Below are 24256 nucleotides of genomic sequence, written 5' to 3'. Positions count from 1 at the left end.
AAAATACATTCAACAAATTTGTAACTGGAAAATACTGTTTTACTATGCCAATTTGCTATGTAAACTCTTTTGCGCAAATGGTTGTAACAGGCAAAAGAAAGCATTCCCGATCCCTTACGGATTATATACATCTAGCCTTAAGACTTGAAACATATTCCTGATCAGGCAGACGGTGTCGATCTAGCTATATCCGTCCGTTTGACACTTGAAATTATATTTGATCATTGTTTCGATATCTCTCATTTTCATGGTATCGTTCAATATCGATATCGATATCGATTTAGGGAAATTGATAACTATCGATAAAAGCCAGTTTTGAGACGCGGTTTTTTATACAACTCGAAAAGTACCAGAGCTAGCTACACTAAACTTGGTGTGTAGATTCGAGCATAACATGCAGATTAAATAATTCTTTTCCATTTCCTTCTAAATTAACACATTTGTAAAAATAATTTAGTTTTAAAGCTGGAACATCGTATCCATCGTATGTCGTATATTGTTGATATCCTGGTGCTTTATTTTGCTTAAATCTATAAGATCGATAAATATCGATTTTGGAATATGATTTTTAAGCATGTTTTGGAGATTTGCTCCAGTGTATATCATATATTGTTGACTTATTTCCTAATCGATAAATATCGATTTTATAACAAAGTATTTTTAAATACATTTTAGAGATTTGTAGCTGGCGCCTTTCGTATATTCGTCCAGCCATCGTATATCATATATTGCTTTTATCTTGTTGATATATTTGCTCAATGCCACAATGTCGATAGAAATCGATTTTGTAACAAAAGTTTTAAACATTTCCTCACTGATTTCAACAGCATAGAAATATTTCAACTTTGACGTTTCGATTCTATTTATAGACATTGCCATGATCTCTGTCGAAATGGCACTAGGCACGGCCCGCAACTGTCCCACGGAGCTGGACGTCATTGTCATTGTCGTTGGCAGCTTGGCTGATTGGCAGATTGGCAGCTTGGCAGCTTGGTTAGCATCCGCAGTTGATCACATTTAGCAGTTAGGTGATAAATTGTCTGATATGTTTAAAGTGTTGTCTATACTTATGTAGAACACCGCGAGCTCGCCCATGGCCCAAAGACCAAAAAATAAAAAAACCCCGAAACAAAAAAAAAAACACCAAAAAAAAAAAGAAGAAAAATCAACTTGGGAAACAACGGATGTGATTCAAGTTCTCGATTATATAACCATATAAGGTCAAAACAATTTGCGCCTATTTGAAAAGTGTTCATTGAGGATATTACACAACAAGTTGACTTTTTATTCTGGCCAAAACACAGCATTAGATAGGTTGGGAATACAGGAAAACGAAAAAATTGGGAGCAGAAGTATGCGATAATGTATTTAAAACTAAACAAAAAAAAAAAAAAACAAAAAAATGTATAAACAGTTGAGTAAGTTTAGGTGCACAGATCGTAGGCTAGATAGTTTAACAAGTCCGTATGGGAGGGCGGTTGGGGAGGAGAAGAGTTTTTGCGGATTGCCGCGTCGCTTAGCAGCCGGCCGCCAGTTTCTCCCAGATGCCGCCGCTCTTCCAGCCGCCATTGTTGTAGCCGGAACCGCCGTTCTGCCAGCCGCCATTGTTCTGCCAGCCATCGTTGCTGTAGGCTCCCGCCGAGGCGCCAGCGTTGCTCCAGCTGCTTACTGCTGGCGCGGGTGCGCCATAGACTGGGCTGGGCACACGGTTGATGCCGCTGTTGTCCTCGTCGACAATTACCTTGATGGTCTTCACGTACTGCTGGGGCGCGGGCACACGCACCACGGGCTGCGGGGCGGGCACCGAGTAGGTGATTGGCGCGGGCGCGGGCGCCGGCAGCACACGCACCACGGGCTGTGGTGCGGGCACCGAGTAGGTAATCGGAGCAGGCTGCGGTGCGGGCACCGAGTAGGTAATCGGAGGGGGCTGTGGTGCGGGCACCGAGTAGGTAACTGGCGCCGGTGCCGCGTATGTAATTGGAACTGGAGCTGGTGCGCTGTAGGTCACAGCAGGCACAGCCTGGGCCTGAGAGTAGCTGCCCGCATTGGCATAGCTGCTGCTGCCGCCATAGCCGCCACCATATCCGCCACCATATCCGCCACCATAACCGCCGCCATAGCCGCCGCTGGATCGAGCAAAGCTCTGGGGCTGCTCCACCACTTTGATGACCTTGATGACCTGCTCGTTGCCACCGCCATAGCCGCCGCCATAGCCGCCGCCATAGCCGCCGCCATAGCCGCCGCCGTAGCCGCCGCCATAGCTGCTGCTGCTGCTGCTGCTGCCGCTGCTGCTGTAGCCGCCGCCATAATTGTTGTACACTGGACGGCTGGGCTGTGTGTAGTAGCCCTGGTTGTATCCACCCGAGTAGCCGCCGCTGCCATAGCCACCACCGTTGCCATAACCGCCACCGCCGCTGCCGCCGCCGCCGCTAATGGACCTGAGCAAAGCCAACTTGGCGCCCAGGAAGGCTTGGGCGGGCGTGCCGAGCGCCAACAGGGCAACAACAATACAAGCGAAGAGCTTCATCTTTAATGGAATGCGCACTATTTGGGGGGGTTGCGTCTACTTTCTGGACTAGACAAAACTCAACTGATGTCCCCAGATGCCGATACGCACAAATTTATAGGCCAACGCAGCAGCCGGCGTCGCGACTGAGTCGCTGTCCCTAACCTCTAGCGAGCTATGGTGTGCGTGTACGTGTGCGTGTGTGTGTGTGTGTAGTTCTAATAATACAAATCTTATGCTCTGCGCTGGACCCGATCGACAGACGACGTCAACGTTGACAGCAGGCAGCAGGCAGAGCAGCGACACTTTGGAGCTCATCAAGCTGTTTGCTTAATTCATAAATAGTTACTTATGGGCCACACCAAAACGGCAAAAACTAAGGCGCGTCCCCAGCTAACTGGCTATCCATACAATCATTCATCCAGCCAGCCAGCCATCTATCTCTATGTATGTAACTATATTAGCTATCCAGCTATATGTCTGTCTGTCTGTCTGTCTGTCTGTCAACTCAACTACTTAACCATAAACTGAGATATTTTCTCACCTCTCTGAGCAAATAAACTTGGTTTGCCGTCAGCCGTCAAAACGATTCGCAAGAAGCGCAGGTAATTCCCAAAATGCCATTACACTGAAAGAAATAATATCTATATATAGATATTATCTAATTTCTTTAAAAAAAAAACAAAATATTTTATTTTGTAAGAGAATAAACCTAGAATAGATCGATAATATATCTATACATTAAATAAGCAAAATAATAATGCATTCTGTAGGACAAAAGCAAATTGATTATTTGAAATATTTCGAATCTTTAAGATTGCAGTGTATTTTATGGGTTCGATTCCCGATAAAGATTGATAGCATTAGAGAAATATACAATATGCTTAAGAGCTTTTGCAAGTTCAAAACTTTCTAATCTCAATTTTTCTTATTTTCTTTAATTTTTATTTATATTGTTCTAGTAATTTTTAATTCCATATTTTTTTCTGCCTTTTTTTTAACGAAAATAACAGAGTTTGATCAACCCTCAAAATGTTTTTTTCTATTCATTTTTAATAAAAATTTATGTTGTTTTTTTATAAGAGCAATAAACATTTTATTTGCATTTCACGCGCGATTAGGATTTTCCCTTGGCACCCAATTGCAAGCAATATAAATATATGTGTTCGTATGTATATTTTTGAGCAGTGCACACATCTATCCACATACATACCCGCACACGCTCGTCTAGATCTCTGTGCTGTGTATACAGAGGAGCCCGTACTCGTGCTCACACTCATATTGCCGTTCATTCAGGCCAGATCTTGGGCCCGGCTGCACGTAGCTACCGCTTTGGCTTCAGCTTGGCTTTGGGCTATGGCTATGGCTCTGGCTAAATTGTGACTCGTTGTGCTAACCGAGCGGCCAAAACGCTGTGCAAACAGATCCCAAGTCAACTGAAAGTCAAGTCAGGTCTGAAATGTAAGCCACGTTCGCAGCTCAGAAAGGGCGCATTGTGCTCCACCATGGACCCGGGCCTAAGGCCCATTAGTTACGTTCCGCTGGCGGCTCGCTTTTGGCCAAAACGTGTATGCAAATCGATTCGCATAACAATTTTACAACAGATGCCGCCGGGTTCTGGGCGACGCGTGCAACATTTTCATAACCTTAACAAGCTACAGAAATCAACTGGTTTCAGTTTTAGCTCAGTTCACAAAGGTAGCGTAACTAAAGCATGGACCTGGTTTAGTTAATCGCAGTAATTAGTGGAAACGAGCACTGAGATTAAATACATTTAGCGTACGAATTCAAGACAGATTTAAACAAAATATGAGCAATTAAAATCTTCCAAAACCAACAAAATGTATTCTATTTATTTACGGGCTAAGATTTTATATATGATCCTTTGAATAGAGTAGTTCCCTTTTTATACCCTGAACCCATCGAAAAAGGAAGCATCTCCGAGCCCATAAAGTATATATATGTATATACCTGATCAGCATCTACAGGCGAGTCGATCTAGCCGTGTCCGTCTGTTTGTCCGCCTGCCTATCCATCTGTCCTTCCGATCAGAGCTATAAGAGCTAGAGACTTAAACGTAAGTCGTCCTATTGCCCGTGCAGTATGAGTTTGTTTCCGACAATCAATAACATTCCAATGTTCCAACTTTCACGCTTCAAATAAATCGATAATAATTGATATCGAAATCCTGTCTTTAAGCATATCTATTAGGTTTTAAGGGCTAGAGCTTCTAAAATCGTATATACAGATCAAGTATCTTTCAGTTTGTAGCTAAACTTAATGCGTGCATTTCAAATGATTGTATAAAAGCAGGGCCCATACAAATTATCAGTGGTTCGATTTAAGATTTAAGAAAAAATTCCATTTTAAGCTATTTATTTCTATGTTTCGTTTCGGTTGTTCTTTAGGCTCACGGTAAAAAAATAAATAAATAAAAAACTCTATTCAAAGCGGTTCGTTTCAAGAAAGTGTCTAAAAATGTTCCAGCCCGGACTGCAACGGATCTGGACAAATATGGGATTAACTCGATTGGAGAAGAAAAAGCCCAACTAGAAGTTTGGCCATTTGACAGCGTTCAGTTAGCGTACATCTTGTGGCTTTTAAACAGCTCCGTCATTTGCCGAACTTGGCAAATATGAAATCATAGCCAATTTACACATTGCCGAATTTCAAGTTTTTAGTCGCAGCACAGACTTGCGGCAATTTGTAGCCAAGTTGCGTACTTTATTCTTGGGCCACTTTTTATTTTTTGTTGCTTTGGTTTCGGTTGGGCTTGGCTATGCCCGGTTGGCACTTCATTACCATTTGACTATTGTGAGCTAAGTGAATGTGTCCACATTGAGTGCGATGCGGCTGCTGCTGTGCGTGCCGGCAGCTCTCCAGCTAGCCGGGCGGGTAGAGTCTAGCGTCTAGAGTCTACTCTCAATTTCATTTCTCGCCCGCCCATTCACATTGAAGGTCAACGCATTGTGGCACATCTTGGGCTGGGGCGTATTGTTGGCCCAGAGATTTGGTAATCGCCGCATTATGAAACTCAATTGCGCGGGCATCGACAACAAATGCGTCGCCTGACGAAATGCTATGCATACAGTTTACTTTAAATGGCTCGATTCACATATTTAATTGCTTACAAAGTTCTTTCTTTTTATATTACATTCGTTTAATTATAGTTACAAAAAAAAAATGGAGTTTATATTCAAGAAAATATAAACAAGTCGCTTTCTAGCACCAGCCGCCACCGCCGCCCAAGGCAGCAGCAGGCGCACCAAATCCAAGTCCAAAGCCGCCGCCGGCACCGTAGCCAGAGCCAAAGCCATAGGAAGCGGTCAGAGGGACGCCGCCTCCATAGCCACCGCCAAAGCCGCCGCCGCCGCCCACATAGCCAGCGCCGCCGGCAATGACCGGCGTGGCCACGGACGTGACCACGGGCGTGACCACCGCCGATGTGGATATGGCTGGCGCAGCGCCAACAAAGCCACCGCTGCTGTAACCAGCGCCATAGCCGCCGCCAAGCCCGCCGCCATAGCCGCCGCCAAGTCCGCCTCCAAGTCCGCCTCCAAAGCCGCTTCCAAAGCCGCCGCCATAACCAGAGCCATAGCCTGCGCCTCCATAGCCACCGCTGGGCAGCACCGATACCTTGATCACCTTGACCACATTCTCATTGCCATAGCCGTAGCCGCCGCCGCCGTAACCGCCGCCGTAACCACCGCCGTAGCCGCCGCCGTAGCCACCGCCGTAGCCGCCACCGTAGCCGGCGCCCGCATATGGATAGGCAGCGCCATAGCCGCCACCAGCGCCGCCCAGCACCAGGCCCAGCTTGCTGAAGGTCGCCTCGCCGGGTGCCACCAGAGTGGCCGCCAGTAGCACGGGCAATGTTAGAGCATAGATCTTCATGTTGTTTCCGGAGTCGAGGCTGGGTTTATCCACGAATGTTGCTCTGCTGCTGCTGCCTGAATCTGCACTTGACTGGACACCTTGTGCTGGCTGACTGTTGAACTTTGCTGACCGCCGTCGGGCATTTATAGCCAGCACGGTCGAGGGCGGGCACAATGCCCGACTATTGTTCTGGCGCCCCTCCGGTTGCCCTTTTGGCGGACATTGGTCAAACGTGTGAATTGCTTGATGAGCAACCAACAAGCCGAACTCGGCCTCAGTACCAAATGCTGCAAACATGTCAAAGTCAATTTGTTTAGCTGTGGTCAACTGACACGCGGTGCTCACCCTTAGAACCCAAACCGGATCCCCAAACTTAATAGCCCGAAAAATAAAAGGCAAAACGAAAAACGAAAAAAAAAACCTTCGATGCGCTCATCTTTGGCGCAAACCCGTGGAGAATGCGTCCATTGTAATTGTCAATGGGCGTTAAATGGCATTAACACTTTCGCTTTCCCATTGAGGAAGTTTCGGGCCATGCATAATGGGATCTAATGATCGGCGATCATGCAAATACTTGATCAGCTGGACACACACACGATTCCCAGTTGTTGGCATTTGCACAGCTGCCCCGTTCCTATATGCACTGCTGCACAATATCTATATAAAGTAGCTCTTTGTTAACCGATCCGCTAATGCACAAATAGATGAAACAAACATCGGCTCCTATTTATCGATCATTATGTTGATAGCACTGAGAAGCTTATCCAATCGGACGGTGACAGGAATCACGTGCCCGAATCCAGGTTCGAGTTAAAACCTTGCTTTGTCTTTCATGCTGGGTCTTCCTTTAAAGGTTTTTATTCTAAGCAAAAACATATTTATAAAACATGTAAGAGGTTTTAGTCGGGAGCTCCCGACTAGGGGATACCCTGAACCCTCTTCTTCCGATAGGCGATAGGTATAAAATTAAAAATACTATATATGTATATATATACTATTCTAGAAGCTACATGTCAAGTTTGGTGACTCTAGCTCATATTTCGATTACTTGGAAACGGGACAAGTTATCGAATATCGGAAACAAACTCGATCTGCACGGGGACTAGGAGGACCTACAGCTAAAATTTCAAGTCTCTAGCTCTAATAGGTTCTGAGATCCTTGCGTTTATACATACGGACAGACGGACGGACGGACAGACGGACAGACAGACGGACATGGCTAGATCGACTCGGCTATTGATGCTGATCAAGAATATATATACTTTATAGAGTCGGAGATGCTTTCTTTTGCCTGTTACATACATTTGCACAAATACATTATACCCTTTTTACCCATTTTCAATGGGGTCAGGGTATAACAAATATGATTCGCTTTGGTGTTTTTTTTTTAAAACAGGATTAGTTAAGGGTTCGGCTCGGGACCTGGATTCCACATTTCTTAAGTAGGAACTACGATCTACTTACAAATAAAAATGTTCTCCATCGCTATCCCTCTCTCCCCTAGCTCTCCCTGTACCTCTCTCTCTCCCTCTCTCTCTCTCTCTCCATACATATTAATAGAAGGCCATATATGCTTTGGCCTGAACTCTGCTCCAAGCTTTTTGCTGTTCATATCCTTTTTCTTCATTGAGGCAGCAGGCCGTATAATTTTTGAAATTTAATTGAGAAAATAACAATTAGTATTATAAGTAATCCATACGTAGATAGAGCACATATTTTCTATATAAAAAGCCACAAAAAAATTTCGGTTTTTTTGAATAGTTAATTATCCAGATCCATTTTGGCACATTCGAGCGAACGTAAAATTCAAAATTGAAAGTCGCGAAAATTCACAGTTACAGAGTTACAAATATGAAAAGTCGATTCAAAAAGGTGAAGAGCAGCAGCAACAACAGAGATGTGGAGCCGAGGAGCAGCAGCAGCAAGACGAAGCTGCCCTTGCCGGTCTTTGGACTGGTGTCCAAGGAGAGACCCTGGCCCCGGAAAGAGCGCCATTGTGTATACTATAGCACCGACTGTGACAAGACGGCGCTGATCAACAATTTCCAAAAAAGGGGCTGGCACAAGGTGCCCGCCTTCGATGGCGAATGGAATCTGTATTGGGCGTGCGCCCAGAACTGTCGCTACATCTTTGGGGTCGATCATCCCTATCGAATGCGTTCCGATCAGTGAGTATGTGGAACATATAGATATCCAGATATATAGATATCTAGATGTAGATGTAGATGTAAATGTAGAACTCCTGCAGAATGATCAATCATTTCCCCAACTCGATGGAGCTGTCGCGCAAGGATCTGTTGGTGAAGAACATCAAACGCTATCGGAAGGACTTGGAGCGAAAGGGCGACGCTTTGGCGGAGACCCATCCAAATAATACAAAGCTGGGCATCGGCGGCACACGCTATATGCACCTGGATATAATACCCATGACATTTGTACTGCCCGCCGACTACAATCTGTTTGTGGAGGAGTTCCATAAGAATCCAGCCAGCACGTGGATTGTTAAGCCCTCCGATAAGTCGCAAGGTGTTGGCATCTATTTGATCAACAAACTGTCCAAGCTGAAGAGATTCGCCTACGAGGCGCGCACATTCTATCCGCACTTTCATCGCGACACCTGCGTCATCTCCAAATACATTGATAATCCCCTCTTGATTGGCGGCAAGAAATTCGATCTGCGCCTCTACGTGCTGGTGACCACATTCAATCCGATAAAGGCATATCTGTATAATGAGGGCTTCTGTCGATTTTGCACCCAGAGATACGACCAGACCGAGATCGACAACGTGTTCATGCATCTCACGAATGTTAGCATTCAAAAGAATAATGTTGTAAGTCGATCTTTTGTATAATTCGGAGTCCGATCCCAGCTAAATGATCCGTCATAACCTGTTTCAGAAGGAGTACAATACGATACACGGCGGCAAGTGGTCCATGCAGAATCTCTGCCTCTACTTGGACAGCATACGTGGCGAGGGTGTCTCAAAGCAGCTCTCTCGCCGCATCTCCGAGACGATACGACATTCTTTGGACGCTGTGGCGCCGGTGATGGCCAATGATCGGCATTGCTTTGAGGTCTACGGCTATGATATCATTATCGATAACAATCTGAAGCCGTGGCTTATCGAGATCAATACATCGCCGTCGATACACTCGACGACCAAAAACGATTGTACTCTGAAGACGCGCCTCATTGATAATGTCCTGGATGTAGTAATACCGCCCAGCGGCATGCCCGAGTGAGTATTTGCATTGATTTCCATTTGAATCCAAACAGTTTCGCCCATATTCAAAACCAGCGAACGGTGGACCAAGACGCCCAGCCAGGACTCCCTGAAAAACTTTACCCTGCTGACGCCCGTCGAGCTGCCAAAGCCGCGAAAGCTCTCCAAATTGGCCACGCCAACAGCAGCAACTGCAGCAGCAGCAGCTGGTACGCAGCGAAAGAATAAGAGTTTCGTGAGGCGTTTGGTGAGCGGTGCAAATCCAATCACAGCTCCCAATGTGGCAACCAGATTCAAACCAGCGGCAATGCTCAAGAAGCAAGCCCAAAACAAAAAGTCCGCCGATACCAAAGTCAAGAAGTCAAAGGTAACCAAGCGTGTGTCCAAATAAACAAGCATCTGGCTTTTATACACGCTTGGCTTCCTCGTTCGTGAGTTACTCAAAGCCACGTTGAATCATATTCCGCGGGCGTTCCGGGGTAAGTACTTGAAATATGCCTTTAACTGTTTCCATTTTTACGCGTCATATGTTAATAAATTTGATTTCAGTGGCAATTCAACAACAACGTAATGAGAGACTTTGATATTTGTTTTGAGTTGTTCACAAAATTTTCCTAATACTAATTTATAGTTTTTTTCATATACATATAGATGTATAGACTGGTTATCCAGATATAAAGATATCTAGATACGAATACTCGGAAGACGAGCGAAATTGACCAAAATGTATTCTTGATTAGCATCGCTGTTCAGAGTCCGATCATTATGCAACTTGTAGGGCATAAATGTGGTAAACACAGCCAAGGCTCTAGCTTTAAAATAATTATTGGGGCAGGTATCCAAAAAGTGAAGTTTAATTTGTATATACGATACGAAATAGTGCGAGTTATCGACTAAAACTGATATACTCGTTCAATATTCGAATATACTCGAATGATTATTTCAAGAACACGTTCATACGGATGGCCAAGGTTAGATGAAGAATATTTTGGAATCGCAGTTACTTGAATTACATTTGTAGAAATTAAATTAAACACAAGGGTTAGGGGTTTAAAGATCAACAAAAACTATCAGAACAGAAATCGAATTTTCTTAAGATAACAATTAATTTCCAGGGCATATTCTTACTCGACTTTCAAAATGAACAGGGTAAGCTTCTGACAATACCTAGTTATCCCGACCTAATCTGCTTAAACTCTTAGGAATTAAAACTGAGATCATAGATTTGATACATCATATAGCGCATTTATATATATACAGTATATCATAGATTATAAATCCAAAGATCCACAGATCCATACATTGGTATATGTATATCATAGCCTAGATCCAAGGATCCACACAAAATGGAAAACGCAACGCTCTTATATTGATATAGTATTGAAACTTAGTTATTTAATGCGCAACAGAATTTTGCAATATACAAAATACACAATTATTACAATATGTAGCGTATGTGTATGATTTTATAATTATACGATATCTAATATGAAGTTGTCTCGATAAGCGCCCAAATGTTGTGTGTCGGAGCCAGTTTTGGCTGCACAACATTTGCTTTATGCTAACACATAATTAAGTAATATTTATAAGCATATAAGTTTAGCTTAGTTCAATATACGATATATCATCATAATATATAGATAAAAAAAAAATTATTGGGACTTTCAAGTTTTACTTCTAAACTTTTACTTTTGCATACAAAATGGCGTCTGCTTTAAAGCTAAACGAGAAAAAAAAAACATTTTTAATAATATATGTTTATGTCTAAATATATATATACGTGTATGCCAGTTATATATATTTACAGCATGATTTTGGCTTAGTTAAAGCGCCAAAATACAATTGAAAGTGTATTTTAATGTTCGTATACAAGCCAATAGCTTTTAATTTAGCATATATATATATGTGTATAGACAAATGTCTGTTTATGATGAAGTTTTTTGCGACTCGAATGCAGCTGTCGTATGAAATGATATTTCGTTTTTCAATTAACTCTCATCGTAAGTGCGCGCACAATAGAAACTAAATTGAATAATTATTTACATGGTCTTTGACTTAGACTTAGCGATTAATACAATACAATATAAATGTTAAGCTTAATTTAAGCGCAGTGCATTGCCTTCTTCTTCTTCTTTAATTTAACACTTCGTTTTGCTTTAATTTAATATTTGAAATTAGAATATTTATTCTTTATATTATAAAGTAACATTTGCTGCTCTTCAATATGCGCTTCACGTGGAATACTTTTATTGTATAATGTATTTTTTAATGAGCTTAACTATAAGCATATGTATGTATGCGTGTGTGTGTGTGTGGGTGTGTGTGTGTGTGGGTATGTTGCCCTTGTCAAATGATGAAAAAAAATTATAATTCATTTTATTTTATTTATATTTATAAAACAAAACAAAACAAAAAAAAAAAATAAACAAACTGCTTTCCAGTTGATTGCATTTTGCATTTTGCCGGCCGCTTGCGACTCACACGCGACCTTTAACCCCTCCGTCCCCCGCCCGTTCAGCTGCCTAGTGGAATGAGTCAGCACTCGGTGGCATAGTAGAAGACCTCCACCTCGCTCAGCTCCGAATGGCGACCGTGCTGGCCCTCCACGAGGACGTCGCGTGTGGCGCGCGCATGCGCCAGCACCTATAGTCACACCTTGGACGCATGCGGCTGGGCGCCGGCAGCGCTGCCATATTGCGACTGCGCTGTCGCTATCTTTTGCACGGTCTGATAGGTGGGTTGCTGCGACTGCGCCTGCGCCAGCGCCAGCGTCTGCGTCTGCGGCATGCCGGTCTGCTCGCGTATGGTCACCTGGGTGACGAACGGTCCGCGGCTGCGTGCGCTGCTGTTCAACGAGGCCGGCGAATAGCCATTGAGCGCCGCTGCCTTCCAGTGCGGCTGTGCCACATTCACGCTGATGGGCGACGACGAGTTGCCATTGTGATGTCCATGGCCATGGCTATGGCTATGGGTGTGGCTGTGGCTGTGCTTGATGCTGCCGACGCGCTGCTGCTGCACGGTGTCGTACTCGTAGTAGCTGCTCATGGGACGCAGTCCGTTGGATTGCTGATGTGACTGATGTGCTGCTGCTGCGGCAACGGCTGCCGCGGATGGGGGCAGCGGCAGTGGTGGCTGCTGTGGGCTGGATGAGGAATGCATACTGACGTCCTGGGAGCGGGCGCTGCGCTGCGAATGGTAATGCTGATGACGGCGACTGCAAAAGCGTACAAAGCATAGGTTCGCATATAATACAAATGTGGGCTGCATGTGTCTGCGTGTGTTCGTGTGTGTGCGGGTGTGGTGCGGCATATGTTATCCAAAACCATGTGTGTTAGTCAGAGTGTGTGTGTGTCTGTGTGTATGTGTTACCTTTCGGCCTCAACCTTGATGCGCTGGCGGATCACCTGCTGTCGCATGCACTCGATCGTCGACTCCGAGAGCGTCTCTTGAACGCCATCGCTGTCGTATCCAGTGTTGGTTAATGCATTAATATTGAGTATGAACATGATGTGTGTTGTTTTCGCAGTGTTGTTGTTGTTGTTGTTGTGTGAGTAGTGTATGAACAAGTAAGAGAGATACGAACATATATGGTGCATGGTACACAGAGTAGAAAGAGAGAGAAATATATGACACAGAAACGAGTTAATAAATACACAAACACTGAATAACAGTTATAGCCACATAAATAGATCTGTTTAAGCTACCTGTAAACATAATATTTAAAAAATATAACTTTTGGCTAACATATCTTTGAATTACGAAGCCCAGAACTTGCCCAAATACATTTTTTTAATTTCCGAAGTTTTCGTTCTCTTTTTGCGTATATTTGTAAATAATCAAAAAACAAAAAAACCTTTTCTGATATTTATTTCCAGACCCCACACTAGCTGCTTTTTCTGATAATAAAAATATATTTCTTATAAAAAAAATATTTAAATTATTTCTAACTAACTCTGAAAGTCTTTGGCATATTAGCACAGCAGACCGTAGAACAAATATTTGTACACACCGAAAGTTAGTTGAATGTTAACCAGCACCTCTTATATATAAACGAATAAATTGAAATGTAGCATAACAAATGGGAAATGAGGAGTCGTATGTAAATGCAAGCAGCCTCTCACCTGATCTGATGCTGGTGCAGATCTTCATAGTTGGCATAATGCTGATAGCGATGATTGAATATATCATTCTGATGAATGCCACCGTTAAGCGTGCCGCCGCCGCCGCCGTTGCCGCCACCGGTGGCAACTGCCACGCCTGGCAGTGCGGATGCGGCTGCTCCACCGCCGCCAGCTGCATTTGGTGCTGGCAGCGGCGGCGGCGGTTGATACGCTGGCGGCTTGCCATTCCGTTCCAGTGCGGCAAGCGCAGCGGCTGGAATTTGCTGCTGTTGCTGTTGATGCTGCTGATGCTGATGCTGATGGGCCTGGTGGGGCTGTTGACCAGTTGTTGGCGGCGTCGAGGACATAATCGAGGATGCGGCATAGGTATCGACGGGCACAACGCCATCCTTGCGATTCTTGCCAAAGCGAAACATGTGCCCGATGCCGCGCAATATGCTCGGCTTCTTGGCGCGCGACTTGCTGCCATGCTTGCCATCGTTGAGGGAGCTCTGGAAGGGTCCGTTGCGCTGCGAGGCAAAGCCGCCCTCGTGATCGCCCTCCTCTAACAGCCAGGTCTTGCGCGGCTCTGAAAGCAAATTGCAAAGGTTAGTCGAAATCAGTTTAAACTGCGCTGCTGCTCACTGTTTGCATCCGGTTCGCTGACAACGGCGGCACGGAGGCTATCCTCGCGTCCGCGTCCGCGTGGTGCGCGCAGCGCATGATGAGCCCGCGGCTCATCGGACATTTGCAGCTCCTGGACCATGGTCTGCAGCGATTCCAGTGAGGAGGACTTCTTGAGGCCCAGCGATGGACCCAAATCGCCCAGCTTGTCGCGCGCCTCCGCCTCGGCGGCCAGCAACTGCTGTTCCCGCTGCTCAATATGGGAGCTGGTCTTGGCGTGCTTATAGCCAGCCGCCGCTGCCGCCATTTGGGCGTTCGCGCTGGCAATGCGCGCCGTCAGCGATTCAATGGAGCCGCCGTAGACGGCCGATTTGGTTAGCTGAATGCGACGTTCGCGTTCCCGTTCCTCGCGCAGCTTCTTGTTGCGCTGATAGGTGCCCGTTTCGCGTGCATCCAGCGCCGCATGATGCTTCTCCGAAATGCTGCGCCTGCCCAAGGCATCGCGCGAGAAATGCTCCACGCCCGAATTGTTCGTCTCCAGACTCAGCTGCGACGAGTATGTGGCATCGAAACTGCCCGCCACGGCTGCCGTTCCGCCTCCAGCGACTCCAACGCCCTGCCCCATGCCGGCGCTCGTCTGCGATGTGTTCGCGCTGCTCGCGTTGCAGTGCTGGCCATCGTGTGCGCGCACCGGCAACGTGCTGCAAACAATCCGAATAAGGAACAAGATTAACAAGAGCCAAGTCAAGCCTCAGGCGGCAACTTACGGTGACATAGGCTCCGCATCGTCCTCGATGAGCAGCGCCGTGTTGCCATGCCCATTGAGCAGCTGCAGCTGCAGCGGCGCCGGCGACCAGTTGTCATTGGTGGCCATATAGTAGCTCTCGTTGCGCAATCCCGCATTGTTGCCGCCCAGCGGGGGCGGAGGCACACGGCGCTGTTGCGCCTGCGATTGCTGCTGCTGTTGCTGCTGCTGCAGGTGTTGTTGTTGTGTTGGCTGCGTTGAGTTTGTGGAGCAAATGCCACCGGTTAGACGATCCAAAACGGGATTGCTCCATCTGGAAATGAGAGTGTGCGTCATGAGTGGATGTTATGTGCAGAATGCTCGGACAACTATTTGCATGAGACTCAAATCATGCCAAGGCCGACTTTCACCAGGTTTGATTCGTCAGCAGGAACCAGACCGGATCACCGGGTCACGTCTGGTTCACGACAAATGAGGGAAAACCTCTGATAATTGTATCTTCGGAAGCTTACCTATTCATATCACTGCCGGAGCTGCCCGGTCCGTTACCGCTGCCGCGCGGTTCACGTTTCTCCGGGCTCAAGTAGATGACCGTGGCGCCAGAGTTGTCGCTGGCATTGGAGCTGCTGTTGTTGTTGTTGCTGTTGCTGTTGCTGTTGCCGCTGCTGCTGTTGCTATGGCTATGGCTGTGCTCCAGTATATCATTGGAGCTGGCCGAGCGCAGGATCTTGCGTCCGACCAGCAGGGTAATGGTGCCCGGATGCTTGCCCGGATTGTTGACCATGGCGCGACGCAGCGTCTCCATGGCCTCGGCATTGTTCTGGCCGCGCAGCGAGACGCCATTCACGCTCAGCAGCTGATCGTTCATGCGCAGGCGCCCGTCCCGTGACGCGGCGCCGCCATGGATCACGTTCTTCACAAATATGCCCAGATCACCGTCGTGCTTCATGCTGCTGCTGTTGCTGCTGCTGCTGGGCGTGGATGCGTTCAGATTGGAGCACGTCTTGCCCTTCACACTGACTCCAAGGCCAGCCTTCTCAGTATCATGGACGGGAATGTGAAGTGTCAGCTCCTCCCGCGAATGCCAGCTGCTGCTGCTCGGCGGCAGACTGTCCTGTGTTGCCAGAGACGAGTTAGAGGATTAGTTAAGCAGAGCAAATGATGGGTTATTATTCGAAATGAACTAGTTCGCATGCTTATGATCCGCTGTGTTTTCTTATTCCATCAACGTTTCGATTTCGAACGGATTTGCATTTCCTATATATGCCGCATCCTATGCACTAGATCTTTTTATGTACTTAAGTCCTTTACAATTTATGAATGAACTGGTTCTCTTACGTCAATTTCGTCTAAAATGAGCTGGATCACGCCCTGTTTTTATATCTATTCGAAATAACAATTCCAAATAATCCGAGAACAGTTTTCAATTAATGCTCATGAACAACTTCTCCAATTTACTGTCAATAAACTAGTTCTTTTATTCTGAACTAGTTCTTCCCAATTACTTCTTATGAGCTGGTTTTCTATTTCCTGCTGATTAACTAATTGCATAGCTGCTATCTAGTTCCTTTCAGTTTGCTGCTGATGAATAGTTACTGCCGATGAACTAGTTCGTCTTAAAAGTAAGTGAGTAAGTTCCCTTAAGTAGCTCTCAATATAATAGTTCCTTCTTTCAGCTGATATACAGCATATTCATTCTGGTTCTTATCCCAAATTATGCACTCAATGCCCACTAAAGCTTGTAGTTCTTGTTAGGGAACCATTGGAACCGGACCATTTGCTACCTTGGAACTAGTACACGGTACCCATTTTGAACCTGTCTGCCAGCTGAATTTAGTTGATTAAGTTAATTAACTAGAATCTATTGTCTACCTTAACTTGATCAATCGGACTTCATGAACAAATCACTTACATTGGAAGCCGCCGATTCACTGCCCGCGTCAATAAAGTGCTGAGATTCATTGAGCTGCGCTTGTTGCTGCAGCTGCTGCTGTTGAAAGAGCGAACGGGCGCTGCTCGACTTTTGCACCGGAATCGGAGCGGAAGCGGGAACCATCACAGCTGGTGGCGGCGCCTTCTCGACTGGTTCCGGTTGCGGCGGCTGCAAACATAATGACGTTAATTTCACCTCACGTGGACGGAGATTGACAATAGAGAAAGAACTTACGCCAACGGGCATCTCGGCAAGTTCCTGTTGCCTGGAGACGACAATGCGCACCGTGGCACCGGCGGGCATGCCGCGCAGAATGGCCACCACATCCGTTTGGGTCTTGCCGGTCATGGGCGTGCCGTCGACCTCGAGCAGACGATCGCCGGGCTTGAGGCGGCCGTCCTCAATGGCCGCGCCGCGTGGCAGAATGTTCTTGATGTAAATGGGACAATGCCCGCCCGCCGGATTGTCACGCGTGGTCACCGAAAAGCCAAGGCCATTGGGCCCCTTCTTCAACAGTATTTCGATCTTGCGGCCCAGCTTGCGTGTGTTGGCCACCTGCAGGGAGGTGCCCACCGGAGCGGCATGCGGCTTGCGTGTGGGCGAAACGGTGGCCACTTCCACCATTTCGGCGACCTTGGAGTCGCGACGCTGCTGCTGGCGACGCTGCTGATCGCCGCGTAGGACGCGCACGCGCAGCTCGGAGCACTCGAGGGCGCGTCGCAGCTGCTCCTGCACCTGGGACTCGCTCAGGCCGATCAGCTTGATGCCGTTGATCTCGAGAATGCGATCCTCGCGACGCAAGCGGCCACGTTCGGCCCGACTGCCTGGCTCCACGTGCTGCACAAGCAGCCCGCCGCCGTGCTCCTTGTCCGGCATGGCCGTCAGACCGAGCGGACTGCCGTACTCGTTAATAATGAGCAGCATCTCGCCATCCTTCTCGCGTATGGACTCGTATGCCTGGCCCAGCGGTTCCTTGCGTTTGCTTTCGCGCGGCAGCGATTTACTGGAGTAGGCGCTGTTCGGCAGCGATGTGGGCAGCGGCTGTTGGTGCTGCTGGTGCTGCAGCTTCTCGGCTGCCTCCATCCACTTGTAGCCGTTGCCGTCGCCCAGGAACTGCATGGACAGCCGGCCGGAGCGGGCGAATGGCTGATGGGCGCCCGTTGCAGCACCACCAGCAGCAGCAGCAGCATGTTGTGGCTGTTGCTGTTGCTGTTGTTGCAGCAATTGCTCCTTCAACTGTGCCGCAGAGTCGTCCTCCTCCTCCCATTGTGGCGACAGCTGGCCACCGGCCTTGTCCAGCATCAGTCGTTCCGGCGAGTCGCCGCCCGCATAGTGCGGCGCTGCCGCCGACCAGCGCTTGTTGCCGCCCTCCGCCTTGAGCGAGGCGAGCAGATTGGGATCGCTGCTGCGACGCACCATTAGGCCCACGCCGAGGCCGGCCAGTGGACCGGACGTGGTGCTGGTCACCTCAATGTGCGGGGTGGACAGATCGCGCGTGGGCGCCTCTGTGTTTGTCGGATCACGAAATATGTCCGGCGAGCCCGTGCCCACCGAGGAGCTGCCCGAGGCGCCATCGCCGCCGCCCTGCGGCACGCCCGGATCGGGCCCAGAGTCCTCAAAGTGGGCCAATATCTGTTCCCGATCATCGGCCACATCTCGCACACAATCATCGGGATCCAAAATGCCCGACTGCGTCTGCAGATGATGCACGGCCACCCAGGAGTCGGCTTCCTGAAAACACATAAGACCAAATAGGGAAGAGCGTTAATATGAAATCTTAAATATATTTAATGATGAACAATTTAACAGATTTTCGAACTAGTTCCTCTAGTTAAGTATTAGAAAATATTACGAATATTTATTAATATTATTAATATTAATATTCATGTTTAAAGTGGTTCATGGTTCAATAACCCTTATTTTTCTATGAGCAACAAAAGAGCTAGTTCCAAATATTGTTTATGTAGTTTTTTTATGAACTAGTTCACATATTTGGTCATTGAATGTGAACTTGTCTAGTTATATTTAAATGCAGTTATTGGAAAAATAAATGTTATTTCTTGACTTAACATTTCTTGAACTAGTTCCACTTGCAAATTTGTAGCTCTAGTTACGCTGATTTGTTAATCTGATTTCGTCGAGAGAAAGAAATATTTCCATCAATCCTATACCTAGGTTCACGTATTGGGTTATATTTATATTTAGTTATATTTTAATGCAATTATTGGAAAAATAAATGTTATTTCTTGACTTAACATTTCTTGAATGAAGTTCATTGGTTCGTTAACAATCTATGAGCTAGTTCCGCTTGCAAATTTGTAGCTCTAGTTACGCTGATTTGTTAATCGGATTTCATCGAGGGTAAGAAATATTTCCATCAATTTTATATCTAGATTCACGTTTTTGGAACCATTTGAACCCCAAGCTATGGAATTTCTACATTCGTATCTCAAGCCAAAGACGAGCCTGGGAGAATGCAATTCGCGCTTAACGTTTCCGGGCCTCGAAAGACAATTGCCCAATTGGCCATGTGTTGAGTCATTGACGCAGCTCAGGTGATTCGGCGCTGTCCATAAGCCGCTTGGGAAAGCCATTTAGAGACGTTGAAGAATAGCGACGACCTCCAGGCTCCCAAAGCAAAACGAAAATTGCAGCGGGCCAACGTAAAGTAAAAAAAAAAAAAACGGCAAACCGAATCAAGTTGGCGTCATTGTTGGCTTGGCATTCCATTGAATTCCGAACACACAAATGCCAAATGCCGAAAACTGGCCAACAACAACGACAACAATTGCATCATGGCTTGAAACCAGTCATGGAAGCAGCAGAGCGTGCGCTTCGCTCCCTGAACTGGAGAACTGGAACGTCAACTTGGCGCAATAATTTGGAAGGTTGTTTTCTAGTTTTCGCTTTTAATTTTCGCCACTTGCCAGCACTGACAGCGCCCCCGACAGAAACCTAAAAAAACTAAACCATGTTGTGGTTGTTGTTGTTGTTGTTCTTGGATTTATGGGTCAAAGAGCGTGGCCGAGATTGCAATTCTATCGATTTTGCAGCAGCGAGAGTATAAAAATGAAAACAAATTGATTTTCCTTTTGTTTATTTTCCGTTTCAGCAAGTGCACCGTGTGCAAAAATCGGTTAAAAACTTATCAAAAACTAAACGTTGATAACTCAAAATATCAACATCAATTTAATTAATTTTTTTTAAAGTTAAATCGTGTATGTATTTTTAACGATAAGCCCCAAACCAAATTATATTTTTGAAAATACTTGGCACGTCGAGAATTAAATACTCTTAAAGATAGGATAGGAGCCATAATATATTAGTCCGATTTTGAGAGGATTCTGTTTATATGCAAAGCAAACGTTTGGTTAGGATATCGGAAGCAGAAAAAACAAGGAAGAGTTTTTCATTCCAAAACTTATAGATCTTTATAGAGGTTCGATGTTAATAAGATGTGCTCAAAATATCTTCTAGTCTATGTTACACATTTAATGACAAAAGTGTAATACTCTTGGCAAGGGTATAAAAGCAATATACCTGCTTCGATTTAACGATTTACAAAAGGTAATTCTATCAGATCAATGGAATCTTTAATAAGTAGCTCCTTGTAATGGTACATTCTTGTTCGATAATTTATATTGTGACATTTAAAATGATCGATAAATAATCGTAATATATCGACTATTGATATAGATATATATCGATTATTGATTATTTAGAAAGAATTAATTGTTTGGGCAATGGGATCTATTTTGAATACTTGATAACATTTTAAAAAGTGTACGACACGAATACGCAATATGATCGGAATAAAGCTTTCTTTAGAGTGGCAATAAATGTTTTATCGATATGCTAGCAGATTTATCGGTTTGTTTATATTAAAGAACTATGCTGAATAAAATGTATTATAAAATCAATTCACTTTCTGTTGAATTCCTACGAATGTGTTTTTATAACGAAAATTCTTCATATTTTGCCCATTGTTGATATACCATATCTGAATACATATCTGAATGGTTGATTGTTTCTTTATGGTCATTTGTCAATGAAAATGATGCGTCGATGGGCAAACAATGGATCGTATATCATAAATATTTGCATATGTATGTGGAGCGAACTATGTGGGCGTTTATGTGCGTGTGTGTGTGTGTGTGTGTGTGTGTGTATGTTGTGGGCGTGTCTTATCGTGGGACATGTCGAAAAGCGTCAAGTTTTGATTGTGGGTCACAGTTGAATTAGTTCGCGCTGTTCTGTTCAGGGATTAGGGCTAGAGTTTACCTTCACGCAAGCATAGCTCGGCGATGGGGGCCGCTTGGGCAGCGTCAGAGAGTAGGATTTGTGCAGGTTGCCATGGGGTATCCCCTCATGCTTGGCGGCCACTTTGTAGGTGTGGCGCCAGCCAAAGAGGCCGCTCAATTTGTTAGCCAGCGCTGGACACTTGGGCGGCACGTCGAACATATTCCAAGGGCTGCTTCCCTCAACGCAGCTCGCGTTGATCTTTGGTTTTATTTGCTTAGCACGCGATTTGTGTTAATGTTAATTTTGTTGTAGTCGGCTCTCGTTCTTGTTGTTGTTGTTCTTTTATTATTATTGTTAGTTATAGTTAGTTAGCATTTTTACACACTTTGGGCAAAAGTCACAGTTGGTCGCAGCTCGTTTCTATTATATTTGGCATTGCCATTCAAACGCTCGACTCGCAAAACGTCGAGGAACATTGTTACGGAACTCTGAATTATCATATCGTATATAAATTTGTTATTATCATATTGTTATTAGTCACACTTTATTTGTTAATGTTGTCGTCGTTGTTGTTGTTGTTGCTGGGGGGAGGGAGGGCACGCGCGCTTTCTCGTTCTTATCGATGATGCAATTACGCGTGTGTGGAAACACACAAGTTGCCTTATCAATGCAATCAGCCTTATCAATGCAGTAGCCACTCGCGTTCATCCCGGGCCATCGAAACGAAGCCAAGCAGAAATTCTTCGTCATTGAATGTACATTCGAATCATATACTTTTCGCTGATAGCTTGGAAATTCAGTTCATTCTGCGGCAAATGTTTCACATTTCCGTCTTGAATTTCCAACAAACATTTCTTTTAGTTTACGATTCAGAATAATTTTGTTTATTTAAGACATTTATTTATTTATTGAATTCGATTGACACATGCGATTCTCTGTAAATACACGTTTTAGGTGTGAATAAACTTTCAGCAAACACAAACAAGTGCACAACATTTTTAAGGGTATATACTTAAGTATATAAAGTATATAAAGTTTACATATATTTCTTCTTCTCTTCTTTTCTTCAACAGAATCCAGAGCACCTTTGAGCAACTTTGAGAGAATCAGTGGAAACCTCCAAAAATAATCCTAGCAAATTTAGCGAGTTTTTCAAATTAAGTTAAAAACTAACAAAATTGATCTATAAATGCATTCTATACTCTGCTCGCAAAGGTGCAAAAGAGTATGTTGGTTTTGTGAAATAAATATATGTTGCTTGTAATCTTTATAATTTTTATTTTGAATCTTTATGCCCTGCAAATGTACTCAACAGGCAGAAGGAAGCATCTCCGACCTCATAAGGTATATTCATTATTGATCAGCATCAATAGCTGAGTCGATCTAGCCATGTCCGTCTGTCTGTCCGTCCGTATCTATGAACGCATTCAACCTCAGAGCTTATAAGAACTAGAGACTTGGAGCTTTGAACCTAGTGCCCACGCGCGTGAGTTTGTTTTCGATATTCGATAACTTGCCTTGTTTCCAAGCAATCGATAACAATCGATATCGAAATTCTGCTGGTTTTAAGAGCTGGAGTCACCAAATTTGACTTGTAGCTTCTAGAATAGTATACACAGATCAAGTATCTTTCATTTTAAATTGCACTTGGTGTTGGGTAAAAAATAAGAAGATTCAGGGTATTTCCTAGGCGGGCACTCCCGACTGGAGCACTCTTAATTGACTTTTTTATTTTTGAATACGCTTCCTATTTAAGCTAGCGATTTACAACTTTAGACATGTATCTCTCACAACTTGCCCTATATATTTCCCTAAGACCTTTTCCATTTTTTTTCTCAGCTAATTGCAGCTATTATTACTCCGAGAAATTAAGCAGAGAAGCCACCTCTCAAATCTAACTACAGATTATCTAGTATTAAAACCTTTTTTGAGCCCAATTCAGGTTTAGAAAGAGACTTTTTTTAAATGTAAGTATATTAGATGCCCGTCCAGACCAAGTTACAGGATAATTCCAATGCTCAACATGTTCTATTTTAATGTTAACTGTCAGTTATGCCTGTTGTTGTTAGTCTAGTTTTCTGGTCTAGTTTTCCCACATTTGCATTTGCTGTGAATGTCGTGCAAAGTTTGCAATAAATAAAAAATGCGAGAAAGGTATTTAAATATACATATACATATGTATATAAGAAAAACTATATAAGAGCATGTCGAGATATACGTATATACATATATAAATTAACTGACCATAGCAGCTGAGTGGAGGAGGCTGCAAAGGCGAGCTACTTGCGCTCAATTCGCACAGAAATTCACATTGATTATGCACCTGTTCAGACACACCTGTAATAAAAACGACGACGTTGACTGACGCACGACAACAACAACAATAGACATCCATTTGGTGGCGCTGCAAACGCACTGAGGCATAAAACTCACAGCTTCTGTCTCTGGGGGCGAGGGAGCTAGCGATTTATTTGCTTACTAGAAATTTTCGACGTTAACAGCAGGTAATGAAAAGGTAAAGCAGAAAGAGAATGAAAAAAAAAGGGTGCCAATTAAGGTATAAGACACACACACACACACACACACACACACGCATGCATACGAGTACAGCTGTCTACACAGACAAAGGTTTATTTGGCCGTTTTTTGCAAAAGCACGCCCGGCTTAGCTGACATTTAAATACGCTGCAATATTTAGCCAAATGATGCCAGCAAAATCGAAATCGTTTGGTTCGAAGTTGAACAACAAAAATCTTAGGCGAGTTTCAGCCAAAAGGAATCAAGAACTTGAGTCCCAATCATTGGATTGATCCAACCATATTTGGGTACAGCTCAAATATAGCCCTCAATTTCTATATGAAAATATCTACGACTAGCAACATTTTCAGCAGAAGGGGGCAATTGTTAACTACAAATTAAATTCTTTTAAGAAAATATATATATTCAAACTCTAAGCCGAAGCATAGAGTATATTGTTGGTCCCTGGTTATAAAAATCTATGCCAGAT

The 24256-nt window shown here is 44.8% G+C and overlaps 4 protein-coding genes across 10 annotated transcripts in view; 1 reads left to right on the top strand and 3 right to left on the bottom strand.

Moving 5' to 3' along the window:
- Positions 1-1417: 1417 nt before the first annotated feature.
- Positions 1418-2672, bottom strand: LOC135428362 (translation initiation factor IF-2). The gene has a single exon (XM_064682313.1). It carries the CDS (start codon positions 2525-2527, stop codon positions 1517-1519), a length of 1011 nt encoding a protein of 336 aa, XP_064538383.1. The 5' UTR covers positions 2528-2672; the 3' UTR covers positions 1418-1516.
- Positions 2673-5726: 3054 nt separating this feature from the next.
- Positions 5727-6601, bottom strand: LOC135428504 (ctenidin-3). Its single transcript, XM_064682552.1, has one exon. The coding sequence runs from the start codon at positions 6398-6400 to the stop codon at positions 5729-5731; it is 672 nt and encodes a 223-aa protein (XP_064538622.1). The 5' UTR covers positions 6401-6601; the 3' UTR covers positions 5727-5728.
- A 1466-nt stretch (positions 6602-8067) lies between these two features.
- On the top strand, positions 8068-10230 carry TTLL1A (Tubulin tyrosine ligase-like 1A). Of its 5 annotated transcripts, none has more exons than XM_064682536.1 (5): positions 8068-8550; positions 8631-9210; positions 9281-9621; positions 9682-10085; positions 10156-10230. In XM_064682536.1, exons 1-4 carry the CDS (start codon positions 8234-8236, stop codon positions 9995-9997), a joined length of 1554 nt encoding a protein of 517 aa, XP_064538606.1. In that variant the 5' UTR covers positions 8068-8233; the 3' UTR covers positions 9998-10085; positions 10156-10230. The 5 variants fall into 5 exon arrangements, with proteins under 5 accessions (XP_064538606.1, XP_064538607.1, XP_064538605.1 ...); XM_064682537.1 differs by having other exon boundaries at positions 8631-9213; positions 9284-9621; XM_064682535.1 differs by having other exon boundaries at positions 8069-8550; positions 8631-9213.
- Positions 10231-10970: 740 nt separating this feature from the next.
- The window catches only part of baz (bazooka), a 52523-nt gene continuing 39237 nt past the window's right edge, over positions 10971-24256 (bottom strand). The window contains exons 2-10 of one of the 3 annotated variants that reach the window (XM_064682604.1): positions 21290-21738; positions 17243-18739; positions 16988-17176; positions 15588-16189; positions 15098-15388; positions 14352-15031; positions 13728-14295; positions 12976-13065; positions 10971-12820 (exon numbers count right to left, since the gene is read on the bottom strand). In XM_064682604.1, coding sequence (XP_064538674.1) covers positions 12256-12820; positions 12976-13065; positions 13728-14295; positions 14352-15031; positions 15098-15388; positions 15588-16189; positions 16988-17176; positions 17243-18739; positions 21290-21469 — 4662 coding nt within the window. In that variant the 5' untranslated portion in view covers positions 21470-21738 and the 3' untranslated portion in view covers positions 10971-12255. The remainder of the gene's footprint in view (positions 12821-12975; positions 13066-13727; positions 14296-14351; positions 15032-15097; positions 15389-15587; positions 16190-16987; positions 17177-17242; positions 18740-21289; positions 21739-24256) is intronic. The other 2 variants (XM_064682606.1, XM_064682607.1) reach the window with 2 other exon arrangements.

This window comes from Drosophila montana, unplaced genomic scaffold (assembly GCF_035044405.1).
Source record: "Drosophila montana isolate Dmon_TW-CO22-7 unplaced genomic scaffold, ASM3504440v1 contig_2481_1, whole genome shotgun sequence".
Taxonomy (NCBI): Eukaryota; Metazoa; Arthropoda; class Insecta; order Diptera; family Drosophilidae; genus Drosophila; species Drosophila montana.
Note: the sequence above shows the minus strand (reverse complement) of the source record. Positions and strands in the feature narration are given on the sequence as shown.